Source organism: Stegodyphus dumicola, chromosome 2, assembly GCF_044657685.1.
Source record: "Stegodyphus dumicola isolate Sdum_Otavi_A_Nest chromosome 2, ASM4465768v1".
NCBI classification, from domain to species: Eukaryota; Metazoa; Arthropoda; class Arachnida; order Araneae; family Eresidae; genus Stegodyphus; species Stegodyphus dumicola.
The window spans coordinates 52,069,783-52,089,852 of NC_140769.1; the positions used below are offsets into that span (position 1 = coordinate 52,069,783).

General features: G+C 31.5%; 1 protein-coding gene across 2 annotated transcripts in view; it reads left to right on the forward strand.

Moving 5' to 3' along the window:
• Positions 1 to 20,070, forward strand: part of LOC118203430 (agrin-like) — a 686,914-nt gene that overhangs the window by 368,069 nt on the left and 298,775 nt on the right. For both annotated transcript variants that reach the window (XM_085810654.1, XM_085810655.1), the window contains exon 5: positions 18,275 to 18,369. In XM_085810654.1, coding sequence (XP_085666780.1) covers positions 18,275 to 18,369 — 95 coding nt within the window. The remainder of the gene's footprint in view (positions 1 to 18,274; positions 18,370 to 20,070) is intronic.

A 20,070-nucleotide genomic window follows, 5' to 3' on the forward strand; every position in this document is an offset into this window, starting at 1 on the left:
ACACACACACACACATTAATTTTGCGATGATTCGTATGAAAAACTTTATTTATTTTTCTTAACTTAAAATCTTAGAATATACGATTTGCTTGATTTTTTAATTTTTTCTCCATGACGATTACGAATTCTCTACGTGGGAGTGAATTTATTATAAATAATATTGTCACTTAATTTTATTGTACTGTATATGCGTTAATTTTTTCTTAGCTGAACTCTCGGAAGCAATAGGGAAATCTGTTAAAAATGGATTTAAATCTGCTGCTGATGAAAGGTTAAGTAAGAAATATTGAAAGAAAGGCACGAAATGTAAATATATGCAATGTAAAAATTGTGTCTTATAAGTCATAAGCATAGAAAGCACAATATAGAAATAGACGTTAAATTTGTACCAATAACTTTATCAAAATTAATGCAAGGTAAAATTAACTTGATAAAATAAATATGATACAATTAATTACAAAGAAAGATACTTTATTTGACTTTCATTATTTAAAAATCCTTTATTTCCACCTCAACATTTTAGCTTTCCTTTATTTGAATTCCCAGACTAGGAGTATTTCTGTCATAGATTATCTATTTAACTATATATTTTTATGACGTACTATTGGTTACGCCTCTTCTTAAAAACAAGTATGCTATAGCTTCGTATTTAAAGAAAACTTAAATTATATTTTAACTGAGTTGAAATGGTAGGTTTATAATGTTCTGCGCGAGATTTTTTTAATTATAAATCTACTTTTGTGTGTTGCGTGGTAGTGTTAGCATTTAACGCAACGAATAATCTCTCACAAATGTATTATTAAGATACCAAACGATTGAAAACGATCATTACCAAACGATTGAAATTATTGAATGCATGAGTTAAAAATTATAACCGTAACTTCTGAAAATACAGAAGAGAATTCCTTTGCTTAAAGAATGTTTTGATTATTGATGAGTGTGTCAAAATCGGTGCTTACTGCAGAATGGATGAGTATTTTAATCTGGATTGTTTTTATCAGTTGGAGCGAAGAGGTAAAAAGAACCTTATTGAGTGGTGTATGGCGAAAAGTTTGATTGCAATATCGTATAAGTACCCAATTTGTGGAACAGATATGAAACTAGTACAGCGAAAAAACCGTATAGACGGTTTTGAGTGGTGCGCAAAGCCGAAGTTGTGCACGATGCCGAGTTTGCGCAACTCTGGAATGTTTTTTAAGTGAAAATAGATCGATGTGCACATGGGCAAAGCCAATGTGGTGCGCAATGCCGAGGTTGTGCGCGATGCCGAGTTTGTGCAACTCTGGGATGTTTTTTTTAAGTGAAAACAGATCAATGTGCACATGGGTAAAGCCAATGTTGTGCGCAATGCCGAGTTTGGGCAACTCTGGGATGTTTTTTAAGTGAAAATAGATCGATGTGCACATAGGCAAAGCCAGTGTGGTGCGCAATGCCGAGGTTGTGCGCGATGCCGAGTTTGTGCAACTCTGGGATGTTTTTTTTAAGTAAAAATAGATCGATGTGACATGGGCAAAGCCAATGTGGTGCGCAATGCCGAGGTTGTGCAACTCTGGGATGTTTTTTAAGTGAAAATAGATCGATGTGCACATGGTCGAAGTCAATGTGGTGCGCAATGTAGAGTTTGAGCAATTCTCTGATTTAAGTGAAAATAGATGGAGGAGCACATGGACACCGAGTTTGTGGAATTCTTTGATGTTTTTCGAGCGAATACGGATCGTTTTGTAAAAGAGAAAACGAGGTTTTGTGTGATGCCGAGCAATAATGTAACTATTTATGTGCACTGTTTAACATATCGTTTGTGTATTTTAAATCTGTATTGCTGTTTTAATTGTGAATTATATTTAAAACATCATTTTTCATTTAAATTTTACTTTTAATTTTTTGGTTTTGATATGTTTATAACGCTTTCCGACTTACGATATATATCGATAGCCCAACGATCTACTCAACAGCAGCAAAACTGTAAACTTTAACCCTTGAAGTAACGTTTACCTCATATTTTAATACGTAGTGTTTGGTATCGTAATTGCACTTGATATTATGTGTGTGTGTGTGCGTATGTGAAACATCGCTTAGTGTTCCAAGTTTGTAGTATTTATTTTATTATATTATGTTCTTTCATTCTGAGAAATTAGACTTTTTTATTTATTAATGCGTAGAATTCTAATATGCCTACGCAGAATATGGCGTGATTTAGGAATTTAGAAACTGATATGAAAGCTGTGTAATGATGTTCACATGCAATAAAAAATATTCTTCTTTTTTTATTAATGTAAAGTTTAAAATTTTTAGAAAATAATGAAAATTGTCTAATTATTGGTATGTAAGGAATTGTCGTTACGTAGCAAGAAGGTAATTTGTAAAAATGATAAAATTGAAATGTTCCACAATATGAATTTAAATTTATTTTTTTTTTTTATTTGTATAAATGCTTTAGTAAAAATCTTTGAAAATATTGAAGCTCTACAAGTATTAGAGACTGCGACGTTGTTTATCGTTTTAATAATTGGTAGAATTCGCTTACTGTATCATGGTAATTTTAAATGTAAACAAATTATTATACTTATTATCAGAAATGCCTAAGCTTAAATGTTATAAATGTAAATTAAAAGTAAAGAATTTAATATTAATTTACAATAATAAACAATTTATTATTGTTATTTTTAAGACAAAATAGAATGTATGCGTAGTGTAAATGCGAGACTACCATTGACCTTATAAGAGATAGACTAACCCAGTAGGCGTGGCGCGCGTCACCGACATGTCGGCAAGAAAGAGTATTGACGATCTAGTTTACTTTAACACTAAAACCTATGGCGTTTGTATCACATAACTCTTTTTAATTATTAAATGTGATACGTTGTATAGTGATGAGATTATAAAAGCCACAGTTTTTTTCCAAATAGTATTTAATATATCTCATTAAAGCACTTTTTACTGCATTTCGCCCATTTTTTTCACGCGTAATTCTTGTACAAACATCTTTACTTTGGTAAAACGGTAAAAACTCTAAGCACAAAATTTATGAACTTAACTTTGTTTTAAAAAAAGCAAAATTAAATTAGATTGATAGTACGCGATGCTTTGAAATAAATAAGGTAAAATTAAACAAGATCTGATATTTTTTTTTGAATTTGATGAACATTTTCAGGCAGTGATTTTCCAAATTATAATAACATTACAAAACGATCATATTTATTTGATTATATGATCATTAAATTATTAACATTAAAGTGGATTAGTTATTTTAATAATTCATAAAATTCGAAGCATAAAATTTTCTGACCATAATGAAGGGAAATAAAAGATAAAATAAAATCTAGAAGCACTCAGATTTTATATTACGCCCAAAAGGAACCTTTTTTTCAAAGTTTGTGTCTTATCAATATTTATTGAATATCATGTTCTTCGCCCGTAAACCACATACATTTGAAAACAGCATATCTTTAGAATTTCCGCACTGGAGATAAAACTTATTTTCCGTACAGTGTTCGTTCTGAACTCGTTGAGTTTTGTAATCAAAAATTTGTTAAAGTTTTACAAAATAGGAAATAGATTTAAACAAAATCGAAATTCGGCCGTCCAGATGCCCATGTTCGGGTGGAGGATTACATTATTCAAAATTTCATGGCTCTAGATACTGTCGCTTTTGTCACAGTGCGAGAAGCATACATGTCACAGTGCGAGAAGCATTCATGCAGATTCTTCATTATTAATTTCTTTACATATAATACAGGGCGATAATATTTGGTACCAACAATTTGCAAGGAGACACGGACATTTATAGTAAAACACTCAAAATGTCGCTTCGAAACTAACAGCCTTTCTAGGCTACCGCCCCTTTCGGCTAATAAATTAAATTAACAGTAAAAAAAAAAAATCTTATGCAGAACTAAAAATAAATTTGAAAAAATAATCACTATAAAATACATGCAAAATTAATTATTACGGTTAAATACAATTTTAATATTAGAATTAAATGTATAAACATTTTTAAGGAGTCAAAAGTGTTTATCACTATGATGTATTATGAAATATAATTGAAATAAAATTCCTTTATAGAAATTGTGCTATAAAACTCATCTATAATTTTAAAAAAGCAGCACAACTTAGAATTTTAAGCACAACTTTCAAAAATTCGTTTTTAAATATTTTAGTATATTTTACTTATTTACACCAATAAAAAGCATAAAAATTGCAAGAGAAAATTGCTTGTTTGAAATTTTCTATTAGTTCAGATTTAAAATTTAATTTTCTAAAAGAAGTAGTTACAAATTTCCTTACAAAATAGGAAAAGCTAAAAAAATATCCAGTCCTGAAAAATGCAATAGCTTTATAATTATTTTGAACGGTAATTATGCTTGATAAATATGCTAAATTTTTAAAATTCAATCTCAATTTCAAAAGTAAAACTATGTAGAAATTCTAATTTGTGAAATGAGGCGCTACAACTAGCTTTTTCTTGACAATTATACACGCTGCAATAGGCAACCAACGTTAAATTTCGGCAAGTCGTCCCTACTCCTCCGGATGTGATCAAGTTGACAGCCGGCAACGCCTCAGACGAGGGAGAAACCCCGTTTGGGTTAGTCTATTTCTTATAAGGTCCATGGAGACTACATTGTGACGTCACAAGCTTAGTCCCACCCATTTATGTACGTCACACAGTTCTACCTACTGAACTTTGTTGATGCAGCCTATTCTGCGCTTTTACCGATGATAATTGCTGTTATATAATAATAATAATAATAATATAATATGTATCTTGTAATTTTGAAAGTAAAAATTTTTTAGCAGTAACATTCATAGAAATATATAACTTTAAGCTATTTGGCCACATTTTAGCAGCTTTCAGTGAAAAAATCTGATTTTGCAAATAACAACCAAATGTCATTTATGCGAAAAAGAGAGAACTATGCATTGAAATACATGTGAAAATCAGAGAAAGGCTCCTCGAGATTTCAATCACTAAATTCTTCTCTTCAGAGGATGAAGAGAACGGGTGATTCAAGCTAAAGATAAATATAAACCTGAGAACGTTCTTCTATAAAAACCTCAATAAATTTGTGGAAGCAGAAGTCAATTAATCAACATAAAATATTAGAAAAAATGCAATAAACTGAGCATAAAGTAAACGCATGAGGTCAACAAATAAAATTCATTTTGGTACAACATAGAAAGTACAGCAGCGACTTTAACAGCGTCAATATTGTTATAAACAGATTAACCAAATGAAGTACAAATCCTGAAAGAAAGCAACAGAGAAATTTTCAGTTTAATAAGAGAGGCATAAATTTCTGAAAACAGTGTACATGTAAATATTTAAATGTTTGTAGAGCAAGAACAACTAATAATGTATAATCTGGATTTATCGCTTTCACTGTCGTTTTAACGCATATAGCATTTGATATATATAGGGTCGATTTAGGTTTCATATAAATAACGTAGTTTATTTCCTCATTATTTTTCCCTAAACTATCGTTTTCCCGCATTATTTGTTTGAAAATCACGTTCCTAGCTCAGCATTTCCTGTGAAAGTCATTTGAAAAATTTTTAAAGTAAAATGCATACTTACCTTCTTGTTGAACTATAAATATGGCAGCATGATAATCAAATAGCGTTTCGTACGTTGTCATTAGTCTCTATCCGCATTCTTAGAGACAATTCTGAATAGTATTTCGTTACAAGTGGCATAAATTCGCGTCTGTTTCTTTTGTTTGTTCAATCCTGTAAATGTTTTAGAGTTTCAGAGTATGGAAAACGAATTCAAAGGAGATAAAATTGTTCAACAGACAGTCTCGAGTTTCAATGAGACAAAATAGATTTACAAAAAGATAAAGCTTCTTCTATTGGCAATGAAAAAGTGATGCGACGATGAAAACATTCAGTTGAAGCAAAGCAAAAGTCAGCGAAGATGCAAACAGCAATGTACGAAATATTTTATTTAAAGGTGGCTTTTAATGTAAAGCACTCAAGTTGAGTGTAATAAATGCCATTTATTTATACGTACTTCATTTAATAATTTGTAACAATTTTCCAGTTTAGTCCTTTTCCGGTTTAGTCCTTTTTAGTTTTTACCGTATATCCCTTGGTAAACGATACATTGAGACTCTAGTATAATAACAATTCATAAACTATTGTCTATTTTATAAAAAAAAAAAAAAAAATTGCCAAAAGAAAATATCTTCATACAAATACGTGTACAAAAACTTCCTTTTTTTTTTTTTTTTTTTTTTTGAGGATTTAAGACAATTAGTGACTTTTAATCAGTGACGCGCTATCATGTATACGTAAACTATGTAAATATTTATTTAAAATCCGTTTATATGCTATCAAAGTGAAACAACTTTAAAATGCTTATATCAAATTGATTTAAAAATTGTTAAATCAAATAAAAGTTCTTTTAAATAGTTTAAATTTTTAATTAATTATGTAAATTGTTAATTATGAAATGATTTAATTTGTTAAAAGAAGTGAAAAATTTAAAATTACTGCTCTAGAGCTTATTAAACAAAGCTGTTTAGAAAATATTACATGCATTTATTTACGTGTAGCTTTTAAATGGTTTTGCTTCATTATTAACATTTTATTTTAATGAAGTTGTTTACGATATAAAGTAACGTTTTCATGTTATGCGGAAGATTTTTCTAGAAGTGCTCCATTATTTACGTCTGAGTGCTCCAATAAATCGTAAAACTATTCGATTCCTAGGGATATAGGGAACAGAAATGTTTAAAATCTTTTGTTTTGCTTGATTATCTCTCAGATATGCTATTTATTCACTTCCTGAAATTAGATTAATCACGTTTAAAGAAGGATGTTGCCTTTTATGGTGATGAAAGAAATACTAATGGGTATATAAATTATATTCCATGTCCACAAAAGTCTTTATGTGGCCTTTATTAGCGTAGCCGTTGGACAAAGATATAAACTTCTGTAGAAATATTTAAATGGTGCATGTATTCATGTATTAAAATTAAAAAAAAACATAACAATATTGTCAAATTTACGAAATATAGCTTTTTAGACTTTTTGAAATACACAAACGTGTACAAAAAGTGATGCGAAAAAATCGAACTTTTGCAAAAAAATCGAAGCACCATGAAGGGAGTGGCTGTTTTTGATGAAATTGAATATGTATACAGCTCATGCACGGATAATAAAATAATTAAAAAATCAAGGTCATAGTACCTGTTCACGGCTCACAATCACCCATTGAGTGTTCAAATTAGTAGTTGGTCGAACCGCCCCTGGCGGCAATGCATGCTTGAATTCGTCGAAGCAAGGAGTGGCAGAGGTTCCTAATGTCATCCTGCAACCCATTCTGTCAGATATTCCTCAGTTGCCGCTACAGATCTGCCATATTTTGTGGTACCCGAATCTGACAGCCTACCATATTCCAGATACGCTCGATTGCTGAAACTGTGGTGACCTTGCTGGCCAAGGAAGACTATCAACTGCAGGATACTATCAATATATCGTTGAGCTGTTAAAGATGTACGGAGGATTATTAAGGATGATCTGCTGTAATTAGGAATAGCGTCCCACAATATCACACCAGGGGTTATGGCTGTATACCTCTGTAAAACAAAATCTAATTGGGACCGCTGGCCCCGTCCTCTCCAGAGACGAACGTAGTGGTTACCTGCTTCAAGAGTGAAGCGGGATTCATCGCTGAACACTATACGATGGCAGTCTGATGGCAGCCATGATGATCGGCTGTGACACCACTCCAGACGACTCCGACGATGTTGTGGGGTCAAAGGCAAACGTCTTAAAGGCCTCTGAGATCGTAATCCCGCCTCAGACAAGCGCCGTGAGATGGTGGACGGTACCACGGGAGTTATAAACGTAACTGTATTGCTTTGAATAGTCGACAATGATACCGTTCGAGCGGTTCGGACCTGGCGAACAATCATCTTATCTTGCCTCGTGTGCAGGCAAGCCTCCACATTATTCAAGCGTCAGGTGTGTTAATCGCAATCGCAGGATGACAAGGCAAAAAGAATGCAACAACAAGTTTCTCCTTCTCTTCTGCTGCTGAGGATTGGAGGTGTAGTACAGCCTTCTGGCTGTTCCTCTCCTGCCGATGCGATATGGCATTTTTTTTTTTTTGGCTTCTTCCTTGAATGCTGCCTGATAACACCATGGAACGTTTAGTAAAATTTTTCGGCTTGAAGGTACAACGCTAGAAACTATTTCTCCAGACTCATAGAATATTGCTGCTGTTAATAATTCTTCTTTCCAGCCACATTATCCTTTTAAGATGCCTTCGCTTCGTAAGTAAACCCTGCTCACGTGTTTTCTCGTCTTCGATATAAAGACCAAATGTTATCGTTTCCCGAATATGCTTATTGACAGCCCAACTTTTGGATGGTTCGGACTTCTCCTGAACTTTTATTTCGTATTGATGGAAGAAAATTAAGTTTAATAACGATGAGCTCAGCGTTATATTAGTAATGCGCATTAAGAGTAACATGTTTCGGGTGTGATTCTGCTTAAGTATCTTGCGTTCGTCTGTCTGGCAAACAGCTTCTTATTTAATCTTTAGTGCTTTGTTAAAGGAAAAATAGAAATAATTGATTTTCTTGTGATATTTGAATTATCGTCTTTTGGGGTAAGTTTACTTTGATCTTATATTTCTCTTAATAGATCACCCATTTCTATTCTCACACTTGTATGTATCTATAGGTTACAACGGATAGAACATGATCTTGTAACCATTTAAGAAATTCATTGTTATTACAAGAAATCCAAATTTTATTACATTTAATCAATTTTCTACCGCACCTCGCATTTCTGCTCCTTGGGCTTCCAGAGCCTTCATTTCGTCGGCAATTTCCTTGTAGCAACCATTGCTGCCAACATCTTTGCACAGCATTGTCTGTACGCTACAGGTGATGGCCTATTGCTTGGTATAACCACCCAGCTTCACGCAACTCTACAATGCTACCACGTTAGAATTCGTTTAGTTGTCTGTAAAGTCTTGGATATCGTCTTAATGGCATCTTTAGTTGCTCCTTTACGGAATTATAATAGCTGCAACAAAAAAAAAGATAAACTTTCCACCTCTGTTACTGGTTTTATAATTCACGAAATTGCGCACTAGAAATGCGCGCTATGATCGCAATTCCTGTTGATTTGCCTTGAAACTTTGATCATTTGCATGTTCGATTAAGATGTTTTGGCATACCAAATTTTATCGCGATCGCAAAAGTCCTTCTTGGTGCTTCGACTTATTTGCAAAAGAGTGCATTATGTCTATTATAAAAGATAAAACATAATTGTTTCTTACTTCCGTAAGACAAAAATTGACTAATATATTTAATTCAAAATTTGGCATATTTAACATTCTTTTGAGAAGATTAAGATAAATTAGAATAATTCAAAATTGGTTTTGCCTGTTTAATACCATTTAGTGATATTTTTCGTATGCCAAAACAATTTTCAAGCAGCAATTTTTAAGTTTTAATATCCATAAATGCATTATTAGTATCCACTGGTGGTTTTATTTTAGAATAATAATCTAGTAATCGTATAAAAATTCTAAAAACTAAAAAGGCTTTTACATTTTAATTTATAAAAATAATGTTGCGTGTTTTCTACCTGCCAAACCTATAATTGTTTTATAAAACTTGATTTTATAAGATTCTATAAATAAGATTGTTTTTTGAAAAAGAAAATAATATTAGTCATTCTTTTCACCAAAATATATCTAGCAATGGTCGTCATTTAATCTCTTAAATAAAAAAACGTTTTCTTTACTGATGTTTTATTTTTAGTTATACACAAATGGAAGCATTTTATTTTTGAATTTATGTACGACCACTGGATGTAATCTGATATTTTAAAATGTTAAAATCTTGATTATTACTTCTCTTATGGAAGGTGATCTTCCATTTGATTTACAGAATAAGTACAAATGTTTAATAAATGTAATTATAGGACCGAAAGACATCAGAACAGCCGGATTTCATAATTTCACAGAATTTATATTTTAAATCTGGAAATACCAGAGCAAGAATAATTCAAAATTTAATCATTTCTTTAGTTAGAAGTGTATGTCTATAACTCAAGTTTTAGACATAAGAACCGTATATATATTTTTATGGAGTTTGTGTATGTAACTGAATTTCGCTCTAGAAACCATAACATTACATTTCCAAGAAGTCGTTTAATACGATTAGGCTTTAAAATCCTTTAGTACAAAACCAACCCATTGACTGACTAAAGTGCAAGGATTGAAGGATAATGTACATTGATAAAGGAAAGAGTCAGTAATATCTTCTCAAACCATTGCGCTGCACATTTTCTTAGTAAATCAAAGCTTCCCTACAGCTTTCAGTTCATTTTCCTCACTCTTGAGAAACGGAATTACAAAATGATAAATCGTAAGTTATCCTTGTAGTCATAAAACGTAATCGAGTTCTTTTTCAGAAACTTTCAGAAAGTTTCCGTGTACCCGAAAATGTTCGAGATGATTTGAGGCTTTGAATGAAACATTTTTGTTTCTTTTTATTTGATGAAGCAGCTCATTTTATTTGATCTCAGTCTGTTAACAGAAGCAGAAGATTACTGAAAGTGATGTTATTGAACATAGCAGAACTCCTTTATTTTTATATTCAAATTACTTTTCATAAATATGGAAGACATATTCTCAGATTACATATTAACGCTTTTAGCTCTTTGGGACTATTGTTGAGCTCATGCATTCGTTTCTTTCATGCTATCCTTAAGTTCATATTTAGTCTTAATGCTCATATAGTAACAGAACTTGGTTGGCTTTCGAGCATATCTAAGATATGTTTGACGGAAGTTACTTGGTATTTCTTAAATTGGAATTACCCTGTTTTGAAGCAAAATGTTCGAGACAGGCAATGTCCGAATCAGTATTTTCGAAATCTTTTCTTCGCTATTAGTCGTTTAAATAACATAATCTACACGTACAAGTAGCATGGCTATAGGTAAACATAACACAGGCAAGAAAAAAAAACGGTACTATTCCGTTTTGAGGACCGGAAAAAAATTGCAGGGAAAATATATGCGCAAAAGCGCCAAATCTGGCAAACGTGCCCATTTAACAGCGCGCCAAATCTAGCGTACACTCTCATTTCAAATTGCATAAGTTTATATAGTTCTATATTTTCTTAAGACTCCATTGAAATGCTATTTTAATTTTTAAATCCTTTTTTGATATCCCATGGATTTAACAATTTGCAAATTGCCCGTGACGAAAAGTCTGCAATAAAATTTTGTGTATAGCGCAGAATCATCCACTGCTTCACGCGTTTTTAAGAATTGCACATACTCGGTATCCATGTACATAACGACCTATTTTCACTTAAAACAAAATCCCATATTGCACAAAAATGGCACTGCGAACACCCTTGACTTTATCTATGTACACATCGACCTATTTTCACTTTTTTTAAGTGAAGAAAATTGTTTGCTGTTTTGAATTAAATCCTATTGAACGTTTGAGTAGTTACTACTGTGAGATACTATAATACTGTACGAATATTTGAGAAAATTTAAGCATTTCGTTTTTTTTTATTTGTTGTGATAATAATAAATTTTGTTCATTTTTCATCAGACTTCTACATTCAATTCATAACGAGCCCGTACGCACGCAACAATATTAATTTGGCTTTCTCCTATTTTCTGTTTATTGACATCCAGTCACTCAAAATGAATCAAAACGTAAAGTATAATAAAAAATATTAAATGTTCATATGCATTCCTATGCGACACTGTATAGTCGTATATCATATACAGTGCAGGAGAAAGAGGTTCGTAGTCAGAGAACGCTTTGCATATTTCTAGCCATATTTTTAGAGTGTGGTTGACTTATCGAAGTTTCATACTTTTTAAAACCATTTGGCCATGAGTGAGGAACGATTGCTTTAAGATCATACACCTTATTCAACTTTCTGCATTTTCGATTCTCATAACCTCCGATCTGACACAAATGGATGCCTGTTCATGGATTTTCTACTAATTTTTTTTTTTTTTTTTTTTTTTTTTTACACTGAATGGTTTTGTAGGACTGACTAGATTTGTTTATTTAGGCTATAGAAAAGTTCGAGCACTACCCGCTTGAGGAAAAGAATGCCTTAATGGAGGAAATTTTAAAGGAAACTGAATCTTAAAAATAAAAGTGGCTTGAAGAAAAGCATAATAAAGAAAGTACAGATATATGGGTTAATACTGTTGCGTGCGTACGGATTCGTTATGAATTGAATGCATAAGTCCGATGAAAAATGAAAAAAAAATATTACAATTAAAGCAAAATGCTTAAATTTCCTCAGATATTCATTCAGTATTACAATATCTCACAGTAGTTATCTTTTAACTAATCAAACGATCAACAGAACTTAATTAAAAGTAGCTAGAGAAAGCCAATCCGTGAATTCGCTACAGTCAACAAGAGCAGTTTTCTAAACAAACTCTTAAAACAACAACTAACTGAATTGATGTCCATGTCGTATCACAATTAAGAGGCAATAGGCCTAGTGCGGCCTTTACCAGTATATTATAAATAGGGTGTCTTTAATGGAGTTGAATCCAATAAGATGGAATGTACTTTTTGCACCTAGTGCAGAGTCTCTAGAAAAGAAGTAAACGTGGGCCCACGATGTGAGGATCTGCAGCTTAAGGATTTCTGCCGCTCGGCTATGCTTGTCTTGAGAGAAGCTACGAATTAATCTTGATCTGCAAAGTTCAAAATAATCTCGATGGCTTGAAAAGCTAGACAAAGTTTCTGCATATTTGATTTAGCTGATTTAATTCTCTGAGCTATTGTGGTTATTGATTTCATGAGATAATGTGTTTTCTGATCTTTGAAAATGTTAATGATTTCTGCTAAATTTTCCTGTGGGTTCTTTTGGTTAACTTTGTCACTGCAAAAGTTTTTATGCATTTCTTGATTAGTTTGGGCTGAAACTTGAATGAATTCGGAGAAGTCATCTTTAGTGGGAATTTCTTTTGGTTTTACTATCTTCTCTAAACGATTGAATCGTTTTCTGCATGCCTTACAACCACGATAAGAAGAAACGTGATTTTCGTGACAGTAAGTGCAAGTTGATTTTTCATCTGATTTTAATTTATAGATATTGGATATATGATTTTGTCCGCACTTATAGCACCTGACCTTTTTAAAGCAGTTATTTTGGGAGTGCCTGAACTCTTGGCAATTAATTGAAACATTGAATTGGGCGATTTCTGGGCTTATATTTTTCTATTGTGATATTGAATCCGCACATATTGTTTAATTGATGAATTTTCTCTCCTGCAGAATTTCTTTTTAGCTCAAGGAAAAATATAGGTAAACGAATGATTTGGTCTTCTGCTTTCTTTGTGAACTGCTTTACTTTAATTATAGGGAAGCTTCTGCGTTCTAAGTCTGCGTGAATTGCTTGCTTTGTGTAGGATCTTGGGATATTCTTAAGTATAACTTTAATTGAAGAGGCTGAGGAAACTCAGTATGTATGAAAAATAATCTGTGCTTTCTGGAATTTATCAACTGTAGCTTTATAATCGGCTTCGATGGTAGTGTAAAGGAAAATCTGTCTACTAACTGAATTGAGAGGTTTTCCTCCTTTTTATAAGCTTTTTAAATTACGCGCGAGATTGCTCTAGCAATTTCTCGAAATCAAAAAGAGATATTTATTTATTAAATATTAAATGTACGTGCTCTTGTATTTTTAATTTTTCGGCTTAGCTTTCTTTTAATATTCGTCACGCACTGTACTGCACGGGGAATAAACAATTTAATTTATGTTGCTTTCATACAGTGCAAACAATTCAAAAGTGTGCGTCATCTATCTTTCAGTTAGCCGCTTTTTCTCCCCTGTAATTTACTTATTCAATTAGTTATTATTTTAAAATGCTGTTTCTCGTTTAACGCACATCGTTCAAGTGGTTTATATTCTTATTCGTCATGAAGAATTTTATGTACCTGACTTACCTGCAAATTGGAATGAATTCCTCGTTTTTTCGCTTTTGCGAGATTATAACTAGTTGGTCAAGTGAATTGACGAAAACGTTAAATTTTTCATTTTAAACGTTAAATTTTTCATTTAAACGTTAAATTTTTCATTTAACGAAAACGTTAAATTTTTCATTTAACGTTAAATTTTTCATTTAACGTTTTGACCTAAATATCGTTTTTCGTGCATTTTTTTAAAATTTCTAATTGCATTCTTTTTGTTTTATACTTTATCACCTGAAATGCAAGAAACGTGTTCTTAAAATTTCTAATTATGCATGGTAAGTTTTACCATGGCACATTAAATTAATAAAAAAATTAATTTTCTATTAATTTTTTTACATTTACTGAAATTATTCGAAAAGAAATACCTTCATAGGATTATTATGGTGTACTTCAGAATTTGTAAAAAATTACTCAGATAAACAAACGCTTTTATCAATCTCCACTGCACTGAATTTCCAGATGAATTGTTGTTTAATGTCTTTTTAATTTCATCTTCCAATGAAAAAGCAGGTAACGGTCTAGGCCTCATAAAACAAAAGACTTATAGTCTAAATCTATAGTTTTTTTTTACTTCCTTGTACAAAGTAAAATGTTTCAAGTATCATATTTCAACGAAAATATCCATTTTTACCGTTCCCGAATCCATCTGGATGATTTATTTTGGCGTGATGTGTGTTTGTGCACACAGAATGAAAGACTACATTTTTCAAAACGAATTGTAAGATGGATTTAAAATAGATTCAAAAGGGATTGTTTTAGTGACATTCTTTACATACGTATGTATGTGTCTCGCACACCTCAGCGATTAGCCATAGTTGAAATTTTGTATACATCGCTGCTATCTATTAGGTAGTTGTACACCTGCCCTTTTTATTGCAATCGGCAAAACTAAACGTGTATATATATATATATATATACGCGTTTGGTATCCTCTTTACCTGGCTTTTATTTTCGCAATCGTTGGTCCTAGCCTTATATTTCTATCGACAGAAGTGTTTTAAAAGACGAAAATATTCATGTTATAGCTGTGTCAAATGTTCGACAAATAACAAAATCTAACTTTTAATACGATCCCTGGTTCCTATACATCTATCTGAAACTGTTTTATGCTCGTTATGCAAAAATAAATTTATTCTAAGAAGCTTGAATCTCATATGATAAAAATTAACCTGGATATTTAATATCAAAATTTAGAAATTTTAATGTCATTTTCAACTTACCTTGAAAAATCAATTAATTAAGTCAGAATAATTCGTTATAGGAAGTGCATCAAAAATGTGTATTATTAAATAGAACATACAAGGAAGTCATGTGGTGCACTCATCTGATTTTCTATTATAATTTTTATTCTAATTTTTTTGTTTAGTTTCTCAAGCGGCATATGTTCGTCTTGTTTGCCATAAATAAAAATGATTGTAATTATGTTTTGACTTAAAACCATATGAGACTTTGAGAGTGTACGTTCTTTTATGGTCTGTAAGGAGTTATTTATAATTTTAAACATGAAATTATGGCTCTCATAATAAACCCTTATGTAAGAATAATTGCTTAACACAGTAATTAATATTATACAACGGTTTATTACGTGAAAGCCTTCGCATATTCTTGCTGTAATATGCTATCCCTGTATTTCTGATATTTTCACTTAAAATAAAGCTTTCATGTTTACAGTAAAAGTTGCGCTTCAAAATATTAAAACAGGTATATAAAATCAGTCCTCAAAATGAATTTGATTAAGTTATAACGTTGCGCGCCTCTAACTAGCACGCAACCAAGAGGTGACTGTGAAAGCTTGTATAAACCACAGAGTCTTATAAAGGGTTTAAGTCCCTTTTTATTCAACGTACTAATTTACAATTGCGTTCTCTTGACGCTTACAAACGGTGCCAACTCGGCAGTCAAAATAAAAATAAAAACCTGAAAAGAAATTAAAGACAATATTCTAACTACGAGGCTCTCTCAAATAACTAACTCACCGCGTTTTACAATACGGCTGCTAATTCAGCAGACTTGAAGCTCACTGGAACAATTGCAACTACTTCCCGCCAAGCACATAGGCCGCAACGCGGGGTTTTTCAAATCTCTATAACTACCTCCGCGCTCGCTAAGTAAGAATAACTCTCTCTCACCGAACTTGTTTCCTTCTATTTAAATCATACTACTTCCGCTGATAATTTGAATCCTTGCGCGTTCTACTCAAATTTACATATTCTGGCATTGGCAGTTCCAGGGGAAAGTAAGGATTGACAGGAAAGATAGTTTAAACTTAAAATAAATGTTAGTTAAAATAAATATAAACCCTACAAAGTCTTGTGAAACAAATTGCAAAATTTACTTCGGTGCCATTTAATATAGACTGCAATGACCATAGAAATTCAGTAATGAAAGTAAATAACTGGCTTATATCGTAATAACAGAGTTATAATGTAGAACAAACAAGCAGCACATTATGAAATCAAAAGAATTTGTCTAATTTCCATCGTATAAATAGGATACTTATAACAATACATATAAATAGGATAAGACCGAAAAATTAATATTATATTATACTTTATGTTCACTCAAATGAAAATAGAGATATTATATTTGAATTTGGTATAGATTTGCTTAACTTCATGTGAGAAACTATCCAAAATGTTTTTAAAATTGCATGCCATCGTTATTTTTAATAAAGAAATCAATAAATGTACAAATAAGTAGACTGCTTCCCCGATATATTAAATGTTATTTTCAGAATATATATGTGCAAAATAATCCTGGACTTTAGTAGTTTTAATATCAGAATGCTTACATGGGATAAAACGTTTGTTTTAGAAACACGATTTTGCTTGTTTTCCCAATACAGGAAACTTTTGCGTGATTGCAACCATTGAGTTGTTATTATGTAATACCTCTATGTTTACACTATCTTATAAATCAAATTTTAAAATATGTATGTGATGATTCGAGAGTGTTGATTTCGATTATAATAGATGTTGAAGCACAAAATAGTTGGAACTTGCAGTCAGGGAAAATTTTAAATATTTTATTTTATTTTTGTTAAACACTTTGCCTCTCTAAAATACTTGACACACTAATCGTGGCTGTTCAGAACGTAATATTTATGTTTTTTTATATTTATATATGAGACTGTTGTCATAAGAAAAAATTCCGAATTAACTACGTCTTCATCGTTATGTAAAGGATGGAAAGGAAAAATATCCAAATTAAAATTAGAAATGAAGTGGCTAATGAAAATTTAATTTGTAATTTTGACTTTCGTGTTTTTTATCTTACATATATATCGAAATGTTCTACATTAGAATTTATGGAAATGCTTTTTAATGTATTATAAGCGAATTTTCATTATTTAGTGATAAATTTATGAATAAATTTCAATGACGTTGACTTTCCAAAACGAGATTAATTCATTTTTTCATATCTTGCAAAGTGTTCATGCATTTAAAGTGCACAACTACTAATTATTCACATTAGGGAATTTAAATTCAGAAGATAAATAAGTAGGGCAAATGTATTATAAAGTGACATTAATTTTGGAATTATGCATTGAGACGAAGTCACTTCCGTTATTTAAAGAAGAAAAAGATCCTAAAACCTACCTCTTGTCATAGGTTATCCTGAAAATTTGGGGAGAGGGACATGTGCTATTAAAAAATTGGGGCAATCCTGGTAAGTGTCAGGTAAATTCAGATATAAGACTCCATTGCGTTTATGTATGGTATCATAAGCTGTTATCTCCGTGCTTCATAGTTATCATTATTTATGTTAAGAAGAAATATATTGAAAATCGGAACTAACTTTTTAGGAAGATGTAAATGCTGTCTTAAACTACAGGAAGCACGGAATAGCGCAAAGTATCTTGAAAAATGATATTTCTTCAACCTATACTTAAATCAGTTTGCAAATGTACGCCATTGTTCCACCAAATTTGCCTATATGTGATTAAGATACTTCAGTCGTTAAGTTAATCCAAGCTTGGTCAATATCATGCTTATTACTTAAACAGATGCTTCATAAAGTTCGTAAAGATAGGGACAAGCACTAAAAAAGGCATAGCTTTGCTTGTCTTTATTACTTCTTTGTTTGTAAATACCAGCCTGCTTGTACGAGTTACGACTGGCTATAGTAAAGCAGGTGTTATTTCCCATCAGCTTTATAGTCTTTCCATAAAATGCGCAAAACAATGTTGTACTCCATATAGGAACATGATGTTAACAAAAAATGCATACATATGAGAAAAGTCCAAATGAAATTTTGAGAAAATTTTGTTTTTCTCCCTAGGTGGATGTGAACACAAGCATTGCGAATATTACGCTGCCTGTGAAAGTGATTCTGAAGGAGTTGGACGATGCGTTTGCCCTAAAAACTGCGTAAAGGTAATTGTTTATTTATAAGATGCTGGTTTTTTATATCTTTGTGCTCCGGAAGGTATTCGAATACGTTTCGCGAAAGCAAAACTAGAAAGAGGATAAAGCGGCATTTTTTACTTGCTTTCAGTAGATTGCAAATAACTCTTACTTTTCAGGTTACCTAAAAGTAATTTTATGAAAATTTTTCTCTGAACATCTGCTATTGAGATGCTGAATTATATTGCCACTCATGACATATTAACAACCGCTTTTAAGGATGCATTTAATTATTACGTAGTTTCATAAGCGTTTAAACCAATTTTTTAAAATTATAATATCGGAAATATATAGATTATGGTGAACCTTTTTATTTCAGAAACCTGAAAATTTTCATACCCTAAATCAACCATTTCAAGTAAAAATTTTGCAGAATTTATTAGGTTTGTGTGCGTTTTAAACTTTCGTCTTGAATAGCTGCTGAACTTATAAGCTTAACTTTTCTATTCCAGTTAATCATTTATTAAATTTGATCTATATCCAATTATTTATCTGAAAAGAATATTTCATGTAAAATGAAAAGCTTGGTTTAAGATTTGAAGATCTTTGATAATTATGGATTTAAACTAGCAGTGTCGTGAAAGGTGCCCATCGCATATCCATTTTTATTACACTTGTTTATTTTTTTTATTATTATTTTAATCTTATGGCTTGTGTACGAGGCTTTTGACATATGTTTTGCTCTGGAAATTAATCACGGGTTTCGTAGCTCAAATGTCTAATAAAAGCAATTCCATTACATGGCATGAAGCCAACTTCTTTCACGTATCCTGGAAAGCAGACATTTTACTTGATCTTAGCAAAATAAATCTGTATTTTGTGAAGACTGTATTTTTTCTTTTTATTAGATGAAAGTTGTCACAAGAAAAATAATAATAGTTGTTTTCAAATGTTAATAAATGCAGTTTAAGTGATTATTTCAAATCATAATTTGTTCATTTTTGCTGCTAAATTACAAACTAAAACCTAAAATAACTTACAATGTATTTTATCTGACTTTGCCGATCTGTCAGATTACGGCTCAAAACTTAAAGTAGCTAATATTTCATAAAGTTTATCTAAACCTAAAATAACTTACAATGTATTTTATCTGACTTTGCCGATCTGTCAGATTACGGCTCAAAACTTAAAGTAGCTAATATTTCATAAAGTTAAATACCATTTTTATTTCGAGTCAAAGAATGTGTGAGGCGATCTTACAAATTTCGGAATTACGTTAAAAATAGATTAGTATCAACTTTACAATACTGAAAATAAATCATACCTCTACATCTCAGCTTATAATTAGAAGATAACATAGTTTATACTGTGCATATGGATGTTTAAATGTTTGGCATACGTAGGTGGAGTATAGTAGGAATTAATTGCTAGTCTCCAGGACATTAAACAAGGAGTTTGAATGGCCTCATGAACGTCATGTTAATATCCTGTTAATGTCTTCAAAAGATCATTTATCTACACCAAAAGATAAGATCACTTGTTTTGGATATCTTATCTACGTCAAAAGATCGCTGGTTTGCAACATTTAGAAGAATGGCTCTATCATGCTTGTCCTCAAAGGGACTTTATCATCATTGATCGTATATATTATTTGAGTAGCAGCACATGAAAATATAATAACAAATAACTTTTTTCTTATCTTGAAAGAATAAGAAGGGTTTATATGAATTC